The sequence below is a fragment of the Phalacrocorax carbo genome (assembly GCF_963921805.1).
Source record: "Phalacrocorax carbo chromosome W unlocalized genomic scaffold, bPhaCar2.1 SUPER_W_unloc_16, whole genome shotgun sequence".
Classification (NCBI taxonomy): domain Eukaryota; kingdom Metazoa; phylum Chordata; class Aves; order Suliformes; family Phalacrocoracidae; genus Phalacrocorax; species Phalacrocorax carbo.
In genome coordinates, this window is record NW_026990250.1 from 82,620 (window position 1) to 96,857 (window position 14,238).

The 14,238-nt window shown below is 44.7% G+C and overlaps 1 protein-coding gene across 3 annotated transcripts in view; it reads left to right on the plus strand.

Moving 5' to 3' along the window:
* LOC135310834 (chromodomain-helicase-DNA-binding protein 1-like) overlaps nucleotides 1-14,238 on the plus strand; it is an 81,362-nt gene that overhangs the window by 35,027 nt on the left and 32,097 nt on the right. For all 3 annotated transcript variants that reach the window (XM_064439883.1, XM_064439880.1, XM_064439882.1), the window contains exons 16-18: nucleotides 1,719-1,871; nucleotides 2,162-2,233; nucleotides 9,736-9,885. In XM_064439883.1, the coding sequence (XP_064295953.1) occupies nucleotides 1,719-1,871; nucleotides 2,162-2,233; nucleotides 9,736-9,885 (375 nt within the window). The remainder of the gene's footprint in view (nucleotides 1-1,718; nucleotides 1,872-2,161; nucleotides 2,234-9,735; nucleotides 9,886-14,238) is intronic.

Below are 14,238 nucleotides of genomic sequence, written 5' to 3' on the forward strand. Positions count from 1 at the left end.
TTTTTTTTTTCTTTTTAAAAAGTGTTTTTGCACCTCTAATATGCACGCAGTAATTTTACAGTGTTCTGGCAATTTACTAGTTCTTATTAAAGTATATTAAGAAAGAACAAGTTCTCCATTAAATGTGCATCCTGGGTTTTACAGGTAAGTGAATTGATTTTTCTGTTGTTGTTTGTTTGTTTCTTAACTAGAACTGAATAATAGAGAGATTAATACTAAATAAAATATCCCTGGCTTGAATTATGATCAAAATAAAAAGGAAACAGTTTGAAATAGTCTGTGTATTTTCAGAATAAATAAACTTAAGTCCTATTTTAAACCCAGATTAAAATAAAGCAGTTAAATAAACGGGTAAATTGAATATAAATGCAAATGCATGTGACTGGCAGTGGTACACCAGCAATCTGTGTGATAGCAGAAAGTAATCTGCAGAATCTCTTTAAGCTTTTTTTATAATCAAACACTGTTCTCTGCATGCCTTCAAACAACCAAAGTGAAAGGAAATAAAAGTAATAAGCATCCAAAGCTGAGTCTAGTTTTGTTGTTGTTATAAATGAAAGCAATTATAGCATCACTACCAAAGATGGTCTGTGACTGTGTTGTAGGTTTATAGTTTGGGTTTTTTTGCCAAGGTTAACTAATCTTTGTACTAAAACTGTTGAGAACCACAGCAACAAATAAAAGGACTGTTATAATTGATGCAGTTTATAACAACATAAATGTTTCTAAAGATCAGGGTTCTTTTTTTTTTTCTGTAAACTTTTGAGGTTCATAATTTAAATACTTTCCCAAAACTACTAGATTGAAATCACAAGCTGTTACTGCACAAGCTATTTTATATTATGAAGTGCTTATCAAAGCTAAAGGATGTTTCATTTGCAACTTGGCGCACACTAACTACTTTAAATTTATAATTAAACTCATCAACTGTTCAGCCATTATTGCTAATAATTGCATACTTGTAACAATGATTTCCTTGGGTCGTCTGAATAAGCTTTGTTAGCTCTAATTATGAATGATACATCCTTCTCATTTCTGGCATAAAAGATAAAAGCACCTAACTCCAAATTTTTTACTCTCCAAAATTCTATCCTGAGCCTCTTCAGCTAAAGAGGCCTAATGTTTTCAACGTTAAATTTGGCATGCATCTGAGTTTCTGTTCTAGTTGTTCCCACTGGAGCTGAGAAGGCTTAACATTGTAACCTAACTAAAGCCTGTTGACATCTACAAACAAGATTCCTCTCACTTCTGTCTTTCCTGAGAAACTTGACTGATTAGGCGTTGTTTAAAAATGCTTAGAGGATCAAGTAGCAATGCTTATTTCTGTTCAAAAGACAGAAAGTGAGGAGCAAGTAGTACTAAGGTAGTCAGGTAGTCTCTTTGTCGTCGTCGTTTATTTGGTAGAAAAGAACTTGAGTCTACACTGTAACTGCTTTAACTCATAGCACAGCATATTTAATTAATATTTTAATGAAGAGTTAAGATGCTGTTTTATGAGCCAGAGCTGAGAAATGCATTTATTTGAAAAACATGCTAGTCAGTACTCCTGTTGGTTTCAGTTAGACTACTTAATGCTTTTATAATGAGTTTTTACAAGATCAGTACTGACGAAACACTTATTAAACTTTCATGTTCAGTTAATGAATGTCTAACCATCTGCAGTGTATATTAGTGTTGAGGTGAACTTATTTTGCAATACATGTTTTCTTGTCTTGTAGCATTTAATACGTAGCAGTGGGAAACTAATCCTTCTTGACAAGCTACTGATTCGTCTACGAGAACGTGGCAACAGAGTACTGATTTTCTCTCAGATGGTGAGGATGCTAGACATCCTAGCAGAGTATTTGAAATATCGTCAGTTTCCCTTTCAGGTAAGAATTTTGCTGGTAGTAGCCAAGAAGCCTTGATCTTTACCACTTTATCTTAAGAAGTGTGTCCTTTTTGTAGAAAGATTTATGAAAGTTTAATTTCACGTATAGGAAGAGACTGGCAATTACTAAATGCTAAATAGTATTTTGAAATGAAACTGATGAATTGGAAAGATGAAGTGTTACATTCCTCTTATTCCACCCCCCAATTGTTTTGGCAATTGAGAATTCAAGTTGCTCTGATTAGAATATAGTAGGAGTTCCTTTTTAACTGTATTGTTCAATCTCTTTAGAGACTTGATGGATCAATAAAAGGGGAATTGAGGAAACAAGCCCTGGATCATTTTAATGCAGAAGGATCAGAGGTATGCTATTAATGGGTAGTTGTTTTTTTTTAATCTACTCAGCTTTTTTTTCCCCCCTCCAAGAAATATAACAAATATTGCACAAATATTGAAGATAGAATAAAGTGAGGGATAGATTATGTTGAAATACCATTGTTATTGCCTAGACTATAAGGTTTACAACTATTAACAAACAAAAAAAAAACCACAAATCCACAACCAAAAAAAAATCACTGAAAAACTAGGAGGAGACTAAATAGGAAACATAGAATTTATGAAAATGGTGTTTAACTAATATAACCACATAGTTATATTTTTAGATTTTTGTTAGTGCTCTTTAGCAAAGTAATTTTAAGTATTGTATAAAAACTGTTGTGTAGGACTTAATACTTCAGTTGTTACAGGAGCACTGAACTTTTACACAAGCATTTGACACAGAAATTCTGCCTATTGCCTAAGTAGGTTTGAGTTATGTATATCCTTGCATGAAGAAAAACTATCTTTAATAGCTTTAAATTTGGCTTCTCTTCATTTGTTGCCTCTTATTTCCTTGTCCTGGAAGAAACTGAAGAACTGTTTTCTAGTCATTGTTTGTGTACCACTTGAGATTCCTAGTTTATTTAGGTTTCCTACTATGGAAGCTATTCCATACCTTTGATAATCTTAGGTCTTTTGTGCTACGCTGACAGGGTTTTTCAGTAATAGAAGTATAGTATTTGTCAGTTGCTGCTGAGCTTATGTTTCTGCTATGGTTGAGGAGGAAGGACTTAATTTCATAACATAAACTTCAGATATTTGTTAAATACAGAAGTTCTGTTTTAAATTTCTAGTATAGACATCATTGCCTTTTTCTGGAATCCTTGTAGTTGTACTGTACAGTTTTTAAAATGAAGGGGGATCCAGACTTCACACAGTATTCAAGAATGGAGGCAAGCTATGGAGTTGTGCAGCAATAAAATTATTTCCTGTTTCTCTATTTCTTTCCTAATAATCAATAAAACTTTTTTTTCCTGTTACTGAGCTAAGGCATTGATGGAAATATCTATGACAATTCCAAGGACTCATTCCTGAGCAGTAATGGCTTGCTATTACCTTTTGCTGTATTTAAAACTCAAAATTATTTCCTATTTCATTTCATCTTCAATTTCATATGCTTTTTTATTGCCCCTCTCATAAGATCCTTCTGTAGTCCTTTGTAGTTGTCCCTGAATAACTCTGTATTGACGGAAAACCAGCGGGAGACAGGCACCATCCGATGATGATCATCAAGTCTCGTTTATTGGCAATTAGCAAATATCTTTTATACCGTTCGTAAATTAGCTCATACCTATTTGCAAAAGCATAGCTCATCCTTGGCTGGGAGGTAGATGCCAACTCCTCCCATGCTTATCTCTTGTGTTCAGCCTTGCAATTAGCAGTTACTTGTTTCTCACACTCCTTTACCGGTCAACAACAGCTGGGCCCAAGGTCGCTCCGACCCTGAGCCTGTCCTTCTACTTCAATGCCCGCTTTCTGCTAGCCGTTCCCGGGCTAGAGTTTCCCACATCTCCCCCTTTTTCTTTTGTTCCTTGAGAAAGGAACACGGCACTCATACTTCTTTCCATCATTCGTTGCATACATTGCGATATACAAGGGACACACATTAATATAATAATAAACAGTATAAATATTATTAATCCCATCTGCAAAATACTCTTGATCCCATTGCCAATGCCCCATCCATTAAACAAGCTGTTAAACCAATGCCATGGATCATCCTGTCTTACAGAGTCTACATCTAGTAATAAGTCAGATAATGCCTTTGATGTGGCATTTGTTTGCTTAGCTAGCCAACACCCTAGCTTGTTTAATGTCGTGAGGCTTTGAGCAACACCAACTCCAGGAGCCAAGAAGGAAACAGCTATGATCTTTGTAGGATTCCAAAATTCAGCTGTAGAGTCACAGTTATCCTCAAACTTATGAGTGCTCCTTTCGCTTCTCATCTTTCTATGATGTTGATAAATCATTGAAGTGTTAGGGGTAAGAAACGTTAGGCGACCTATAGAGCAAGGCCCTCCCTTTATATGTGACGGGATGCCAGGCCAAGCCCCATCTCCACAAATTAAAAACAAACCTGCAGGTAGCGCAATAAGCATATTGTTAGAGCGTGATATATTTACAGAGGTATAGTTACACCAAGCAGTAGCATTAAGAGAGCCCACAAGGGCAAGCTCTTGTGGTTCTGGGCCTACGGGGAGTACATCATCCCAGATATCATACTCAACAAACACCGAAGGGGCGTCACGCCACTTAAAGGGAAGCTTCCGAGTTATATTATGCTGCTGTCGCAGCTCTGCTACGGACTGGGCAAAGGTCATAAAGGTTGCATTACTTAAAGGCACCCCAATAAGACATGTGATAAATGGGGAGTCGGGCGTTGCTAGGCTGGCACAAAAGCTAGTCGTATTCAATGATCTAGCTAGCGTGACCCAGATATTTTCTCGTGGGTCAAAAACGTTAGGCACAAGGGCAGTGCTACATACACTTAAAAGGGCTAATACCCATAATTTCTGTTCAGCAGAGTTCATTATCAGTCCGCCTTGTATTCTCGGTCGAAACCAGACCAAACCTCGGGCGCTATGCACCCTCTGGGACCTTTGTTCCTCCTGGACCGTGGTTATTCACTGGTGAGTGCTGCACAGCGCTCCTCTGGGTTCCTTCCGCTGATCCCAACCGTTCAGGTGCCGCTTCGGCTGGTGCCGCGGTGGGCAACTGTTCTGCGTCGCGCTGTGTGGGGGAGGTGGCGGGTCTGGCACATCTAGCTGGAATCCATTGCGGCCCTGTAGGGGTAGAAACACAGAGATACCCCCTCCCCCAATATAAAACCTCCACAGGCCCTGACCATACACCCGTATGCGGGTCTTTGTATTTGACCCAAACTCAGGGTAGCTCCCGTTCGTCCTTTTTCTGTCTATAGTGAACGATGACAGCAGGCACTCCCTCAGAGCCAAATACACACAAATAGTTTAACACAAACAGTGCTTTTACCAGCCGCTCTTGCGGGTCTTTTATATCTGCATACTTTTGAACATAGGTTTTCAGCAACCCATTAGCTCGTTCCACTATTGCTTGACCCGTTGGGTTGTGAGGGATACCTGCAATGTGTTGTACTGACGCACCCACGCAGGAGGGTTATCGTGTTCTGCAAATAGGCATAAGTGATTTAATACAAACAAAACTTTTGCACAAACAAAACTTTTGCCATTCCAACACCCTTATCTTCTCCCCCTTTTTCTTTTTGCACTGAGTAAGTGCACCCAAAATGTGAGTAGAACCATGGAGTATGGTGAGATCGATGGGGAGATCGGGGTCCAGGCGGTCTACTGCTCTCTGGACGATCTCGGAGCTAAGACGTTGTATCATAGTGTGTTGTTCAGCAGTCGGTCGGACCGGCGCGGCAGGGTCAGTGCCCTTGAACATTGGGCGAAAAACTGAGAGTCACTGATGCGCCACCCAAGGTATTTCCATACCGATGAACGTTGAACCTTCTCTGCTGCTATTACTAGGTCGTGTAGCTGGAGCTGTTGCTGTAAATATAATTCTTGCTGTGCTGAGAAAGGTTGTACTTGCGCAAACAAGATGTCATCCATGTAATGGTAAATTATAGTGTCCGGCCATTGCTGCCTCACTTCTTTCAATGCAGCATCTACGAAGAGTTGACACAGAGTAGGGCTATTCTGCATGCCTTGTGGCAATACTGTCCATCCGAAGCGTAAGTCAGGATCCTCTCTGTTGATTGCCGGTAATGTAAATGGAAATCGCTGGGTATCCTAGGGATGCAGCTTTGTAGTAAAAAAGCTGTCCTTTAAGTCGATAATTAGTAAATGCCAGTCAGTTGGTAGCATGGCTGGATTTGGAAGGCTAGGCTGTAAAGCCCCCATCGCTTGCATTTGCTGATTTACTGCCCGTAGATCATGTAACAGCTTGAGATGTCCTTGATCTAATTGTTCTTTTATTAATATATGGGCTTGTTGTAGACTTTCCCGTTTGAGCGGTCACTGACTGTATCATCTGCAAACATTGTCACCTCATTGCTCATCTCATTTTCATATTATTTATGAATATGTTGAAGAGTACTGACCCCAGCAGAATGCTTTAGTTTTCTTAACAAAAAAACCAGAGGGACTTGGGCACACATGAGGCTTTAACAACAAGGGGGTTTGTACTTTTGTCCAGTGTTTTGCTTAGTTTTTTCCTCCCCAAATGGCTTTTGATTATCTTCTAGGATGCTGCTTCCTTTAAACCATGGAGAAGTCAATAACTGTTCACAAGAGAAAGTGATATCAGTTTGCTTTATACTTATACTGGGTCTGGATGGGCTGGAGTTAATAGACTTCATAGCAGCTTGTATGGTGCTGTTTTAGATTTGTGACAAAAACAATGCTAATAACACACCAGTGTGTTAGCTGTTGCTGAACAGTGTTTGCATAGTGTCAAGGCCTTGTCTGTTTCTTACTCTGCTCCCTCAGTGAATAGGCTGGAGTGTGTGCAAGAGGTTGGGAGGGGACATAACCAGCCAGATGACCCAAACAAACCAAAGAGTTATTCCATGCCATATAATATGCTCAGCAATGAAAAGGGAGAGGAGGAGGCTTAGGGAGGTTAGCCATCTTTTGCTTGGGAACTAGCTGGCCATTGGTCCTACCCATGGGAGGTGGTGAGTGATTGCTTTTGCATGACTTGTTTTGGTTTTGTTTTCTTTTCTTTCACTCTTCTTCCACTTCTCCTTTGCTTATTAAACAATTTTTATCTTGTCCCCCAAGTTTACTTGCTTTTAGTCTTCCTTTCCTCTTGCCCTGTCCCACTGGGGATGTGGGTGAGAAGTGATTGAGTGGCTGCATGGTGCTTAGCTGCCTACGGGGGTTAACCCACAACATACTGATAGAGAGCTTTAAACTAGAATCGATGGGGGAAGGGGATACCAACAAGATTGCAGTAGGTAAGCCAAGGATTGGCATGGCATCGCTTGAGAGTGGCAATGCTAGTGGGAATATTTAAACTGTTCCTGGGAGCACGGAGGGCTCAGGAACATATCTGAAATGATTGTACACCAACACACGCAGTATGAGAAACAAACAGGATGATTAAGTCCATTTAACTTTCATATCCCATAGAAATCTGCCCCCATAAAGGGGACATTCTTCAGCAAGCATAGCCTGCTAGGGAGGGATGGCATCCACCTACCTGGAAGGGGTAAGGGAATCTTTGGCAGCAGGCTGGCCAACTTGGTGAGGAGAGCTTTAAACTGAGGGACTTGGGGGTGGCTGCCAACGTGGCAATGCTAATGCAATAACATACAACGGGGGAAGCTCAAGAGGAAAAGGAAATAGTATGATCTCTGGAAGCAAGGTCGGGCTTTGCAGGAAGATTACAGAACTGTGGTTCGTATATGCAGGGAGAAGACATGAACGGCCAAAGCTCAGTTAGAGTTGAAACTGGCCAGTGTTGTGTCAGACAGCAAGAAAGGCTTTTTTAAAGTATGTTAATAGCAAGAGGAGGTCCAAGGAAAATATTGGACCGATACTTCTTGAAGATGGTCACCTGACTAATAGGGATGAAGACAAAGCGGAGGCATTCACTGCGTTTTTTGCCTCAGTCTTTAATAATACTGATAGACCTTTGGCTGCCCAGTCCCCTGAGTTGGAGGACCATGACTGCAGGAACAGTGACTTTCCATTTGTGGGCACTGAAATTGTAAGGGACCAGCTGTATCAGCTGAATGTTCACAAGTCCATGGGGCCTGATGGGTTTCATTGCAGAGTACTGAAGAAGGTAGCGGATGTTATGGCAGGACCCCTCTCAATCATCTACCAAAGGTCTTGGGAGTCTGGGGAGGTCCCTGCTGACTAGAAGCTAGCAAACATTATTCCAACTTACAAGGGCATGAGGGAAGACCCAGGGAACTACAGACCTGTTAGTCTAACCTCAGTACCTGGAAAAATTATGGAGAAGATCCTACTGGGTACTACAAAAAGGCATTTAAAGGACAATGTAATCCTCAGGCACAGTCAGGATGGGTTCACAGAGGGAAAGTCCTGTTTAACTAATTTGATCTCCTTCTATGATAAGGTCACCTGCCTAGTGGATGAAGGGAAGACAGTGGATGTAGTTTTTCTGGATTTTAGTAAGGCTTTTGATACTGTCCTTCACAGCACCCTTCTGGACAAGTTGTCCAACTGTGGGATGAGCAGATACATGGTGCGCTGGGTGAAGAACTGGCTGAAGGGCAGGGTTCAAAGGGTTGTAGTGAATGGGGCTACATCTGGCTGGCGACCAGTCACCAGCAGTGTTCCTCAGGGCTCAATATTAGGACCAGTTCCATTCGATATTTTTATCAATGATCTGGTTGCAGGAGTTGAATGCACCATTAGCAAGTTTGCTGATGATACCAACCTGGGAGGTGCTGTTGACTCTCTCGAGGGACAAGAGGCCTTGCAGAGGGATCTAGATAGATTGGAGCATTGGGCGATGATTAATGGGATGAAATTTAACAAGAACAAATGCTGGATTCTGCACCTGGGACAGAGTAATGCTGGGCACAAGTATAGTTTGGGAGAGGAGCGGCTGGAGAGCAGCCCTGCAGAAAGGGATCTGGGGGTGCTGGTCAGCAGCAGGCTCAGTGGCTCAATATGAGTCAGCAGTGTGTCCTGGTAGCCAAGAGGGCAAACCACATTCTGGGGTGCATCAAACACAGAATAACCAGCTGGTCAAGAGAGATGATGATCCTGTTGAATTCAGCGTTGGTACAGCCTCACCTTGAATATTGTGTGCAGTTCTGGGCCCCACAATTTAAGAAGGATGTTAATGTCCTTGAATGTGTCCAGAGGAGGGCAACAAAGCTGCTGGTAAAAGGGCTGGAAGGTATGTCCTATGAGGAGCGGCTAAGGACTCTGGGTTTGTCTAGTTTGGAGAAAAGGAGACTTGAGGGGTGACCTCATTGCTCTCTACAGCTTCCTGAGGAGGGGAAGTGGGGAGAGAGGTGCTGATCTCTTCTCCCTGGTATCCAGTGATAGGATGTGTGGGAATGGGTCAAAGCTGCACCAGGGGAGGTTTAGACTGGACTTCGGGAAGCATTTCTTTACAGTGAGGGTGGTCAAACCCTGGAACAGGCTTCCTAGAGAGGTAGAGGTGGTCGATGCACCAAGCCTGTCAGTATTTAAAAGGCATTTGGACAATCCCCTTAACAACCTGCTTTAACTTTTAGTCATCCCTGAAGTGGTCAGGCAGTTGGACTAGATGATCGTTGTAGGTCCCTTCCAACTGAAGTAGTCTAGTCTATTCTGTTCTTTTCTAATGGAGATCTACTGGCTCTAGCCATGGCAAGCACCTTATTGCATTACAAACCTAACATGTTTATGACATTCATAATGAAGTGTATGAGTTCATAGTCTGCTCCACAGAGCATATAAAGAAGTGTCATAATGATTCCTTGAAGAATATTATAGGTAATATATATAAAGCTATTTCTTATTCTATAATTTCAGGACTTCTGCTTTTTACTGTCTACCAGAGCTGGAGGATTAGGTATAAACTTGGCATCTGCTGACACTGTAGTTATATTTGATTCTGACTGGAATCCACAGAATGATCTGCAAGCACAGGCTAGAGCTCATAGGATTGGACAGAAGAAACAGGTATGCACACTTGTCTTTTAAACTTCAAACCTGGAGGAGGGTTTCATATGATAGCCATAAGCTGTCTGTCTGTGCCATTGCAGTCTTCATGTATTTTGAGAATAACTAGTTGGCGACAAACACAGCAGCGGGAACAGTAAGTTCCGCAGCTGGGCACTAGATTGGGGTGGACGAGAGGGTTCCCGGAGCCAGGGAAGCCTGAGGAAGAGCAGAGCAGCCCGCCAGGTCCCAGCAACTCTTGCGAATGAGGCTGACACGGTCTGGGCGTTGCCACGAGCAACCGTGGGAGAGTTAAGGCCCCGGGGAGTGTGAGGGACCAGGAGCACAGCGAACGGGGCATGGCATGGCAGCCAGGGCATGTCGCGGCAGTTTGCTCGGCAGTTCATGCAGGCAGGGAGAGCAGGGAGGGTGCTGCATCCTGCTTGTAGGCCCACAGCCCAGGGAAGTTCTCTAGGTCTCTGCCAGGATGGTGGGCGCTTGCCTCAGAGCTAAAAACAGTGTTCCCACGGAGAAAGCCCCAGAGATGTCTGATGCATCCACCCAGATGGAACTGGTAAAGAAGGAGGCTTCAGTACAGGTGGTAGGTTGCAACGAGTGCCTGGACCCTTCTCCTAGTGTGAAGGTAAGCACCTGCACAAGGTGTGCACAGGTTGATGATCTGCTGTGCCAGGTGACTGAGTTGCAGGAGACAGTTAGAAGGCTGCGCAGTATTAGTGGAGCCGAGGCAGAGAGAGATAGGTGGTTTCAGAACCACATTCCTGTAGCAGACACCACTGAGAACGAGGCAGCTTGGACCCTGGTGACCTGCAAAAGCAGGGCTCTGCTTCAGCCCCCACCCTCCATCATCACTACCAACAACAGATATGAAGCTTTAGCAGCTGCAGACACTCACAAGTAAGGTCTGCAAGGTGCAACTATACCAGCAACACAGAACAGATACCGTAAAAAGAAGAGATCGGTGCTTCTAGTGGGTGACTCCTGTTAAAAGGCACTGAGGCACCCGTCTGCCGACCTGACGGGGAGTCACGAGACGTTTGCTCCCTTCCGGGAGCTAAGATCCAAGACATTGCTGAGGGGGTGCCACAACTTGTCAAGAGTGCAGAGAACTATCCGCTGTTCCTCTTCCATGTGGGCACAAATGAAGCTGCAAGCCAGAGCCTGGGAAGAACTAAGGAAGGCTATGAAGCTGTGGGGGAGCAAGTGAAAAATATTGGTGCCCAAGTCGTCTTCTCCTCCAGCTTAAACCAATAGAGAAAAATGGGCAACTAGAAAAAGGCGAATAATGCAAATCAACTCCTGGCTACGTGGCTGGTGTCAACGTGAGGGTTTTGGCTTTTATGACACCTGGACATTCTTCAGCAAGCATAGCCTGCTAGGGAGGGATGGCATCCACCTACCTGGAAGGGGTAAGGGAATCTTTGGCAGCAGGCTGGCCAACTTGGTGAGGAGAGCTTTAAACTGAGGGACTTGGGGGTGGCTGCCAACGTGGCAATGCTAATGCAATAACATACAACAGGGCAATAAGACAGGCCAACGAGAGCAGTGACAAAGGTGCCTTAGCTGCCTCACAGGATGACAACCAGGACACCAACCACCTCAGGGGTGTGCATGGCTATAGTGGATCCTCATGCACCCCTCCAGGGAAACCTGTATGCTCAAGTACCTTTCTGAAATGCCTGTACACCCACGCACGCAGCGTGGGGAATAAACAGGAGGAACTAGAGGTCTGTGTGCGGTCGCAGGGCCATGATCTCATTGCAATCACAGAGACATGGTGGGATAGCTGTTGTGGTTTAGCCGAAAACTCAGCCCCACACAGCTGCTCGCTCACTCCCCCACTGGTGGGATGGGGGAGAGAATCAGAAGGGTAAAAGTGAGACAGCTCATGGGTTGAGATAAGAACAGTTTAATAATTAAAATAAAACAATAACAACAACAACAACCAAAAAAAAAATGCAATGAAAAGGAAAATAATGAGAGAAAGACGAAACCAGGGGCTGGGGGGAAGGGGGAATGAAAAACCTAAACAAACAAACAGGTGGCGCAGCCGCTCGCCACCCACCGACCCAACGCCACCAGTCCCCGAGCCGCAACCACCTCCCTGCACGCCACCTCTCCCGGTTAATATACTGGTCATGTCTTCATATGTTATGGAATATCCCATTGGCCAGTTGGGGTCAGCTGTCTTGGCTGTGCCCCTCCCACCTGGCAGAGCATGGGAAGCTGGAAAGGTCCCTGGCTACTACAGGCCCTACTTAGCAACACTTAGCCGCTACTTAACAACAACTAAAGCATCAAGGTGCCATCCACACTTTACCAGCTACAGTGAAGAGAATTAACTCTATCCCAGCCAAAACCAGCCCAATAGCTCACATGACTGGAATGTGGTCATGGATAGCTACAGGCTTTTCAGGAAAGACAGGCCAGCAAGGCGAGGTGGGGGAGTTGCTCTTTATGTGAGGGAGCAACTGGAATGCATCGAGCTGTGCCTTGGAGTGGAAGGAGAACAAGTTGAGAGCTTGTGGGTAAAAATTAAGGGACGGCCAAATATGGGCGACACTGTTGTGGGCGTTTGCTACAGGCCACCTGATCAGGAAGTTGATGAAGCCTTCTACAGGCAGCTGGAAGTAGCCTCACAATCACAGGCCCTGGTCCTTGTGGGGGACTTCAGCCACCCTGATATTTGCTGGAAAAACAACATGGCGAGGCATGCATGATCCATAAGGTTCCTGCAGAGCATCAAGGACAACTTTTTGATGCAAGTGGTGGAGGACCCAACGAGGCAAGATGTGCTGCTCGACCTTATACTAACAAACAAGGAAGGGCTGGTTGAGGATGTGAGGGTTGGGGGTAGCCTTGGCTGCAGTGACCAGAAGATGGTGGAGTTCAGGATCCTGTGTGGTAGAAGCAGGGCAACAATTCCGATTACAACCCCGGATTTCAAGAGAGCCAACTTCGGCCTCTTCAAAGACCTGCCTGGAGGAATCCCATGGGCTAGGGCTCTAGAAGGCAGGGGGATCCAAGAGAGCTGGTCAGTATTCAAGGACCACTTCCTCTGAGCTCAAGATCAGTGCATCCCTAGGAGGAAGAAGTCAGGCAGAGGAGCCAGGAGACCCGCATGGATGAGCAAAGAGCTTCTAGAGAAACTCAAATGGAAGAGGGAGGTTCACAATATGTGGAAAAAGGGACTGGCCACTTAGGAGGAATATAGAAACGTTGTCAGGGTATGCAGAGATGCGACGAGGAAGGCCAAGGCCCACTTGGAACTAAATCTGGCGAGGGGTGTCAAGGATAACAAGAAGGGCTTCTTTAAATACGTCAGCAATAAAAGGAAGACTGGGGATACAGTGGGCCCACTGCTGAACGAGGAAGGGGCCCTGGTGACACAGGATGCAGAGAAGGCAGATTTACTGAATGCGTTCTTTGCTTCGGTCTTTACTGCTAAGGCTGGCCCTCAGGCATCCCAGCCCCCAGAGGTGAGAGGGAAAATCTGGAGAAAGGAGGACCTCCCCTTGGTTGAGGAGGACTGGGTTAGAGATCACCTAGGCAAACTGGATCCTCACAAATCCATGGGCCCCGATGGGATGCACCCACGAGTGCTGAGGGAGCTGGCGGATGTTCTTGCTGAGCTGCTCTCCATCATCTTTGAAAGGTCATGGAGGACAGGAGAGGTGCCCAAGGACTGGAGGAAAGCAAATGTCACTCCAATCTTCAAAAACAGGCAAGAAGGAGGACCTGGGAAACTAGGCCAGTCAGCCTCACCTCCATCCCCGGAAAGGTGATGGATCAGTTCATTCTGGAGGTCATCTCCAGGCATGTAGAGGAAAAGAAGGTTATCAGAAGTAGGTAACATGGATTCATCAAGGGAAGATCATGCTTGACCAGCCTGATAGCCTTTTTGATGGTGTGAGTGGCTGGGTCGATGAAGGGAGAGCAGTGGATATTGTCTATCTCGAATTCAGTAAGGCATTCGACACAGTCACCCACAGCATCCTAATAGACAAGATAACTTAGTGTGGGTTGGATGAGTGGACAGTAAGGTGGACAGACAACTGGCTCAACAACAGAGCTCAGAGGGTTGTGATCAATGGGGCAGAGTTTGGATGGAGGCCTGTAACTAGCGGTGTTCCCCAGGAGTCTGTGCTGGGTCCAGTCCTGTTCAATATATTCATCAATGACCTGGATGAAGGGATAGAGTGTAACCTCAGCAAGTTCGCTGATGATACCAAGCTGGGAGGAGTGGCTGATGCGCCAGAAGGCTGTGCTGCCATTCAGCGAGACCTGGACAGGCTGGAGAGCTGGGCCGAGGGGAACCTCATGAAATTCAACAAGAGCAAGTGCAAGGTCCTGCAC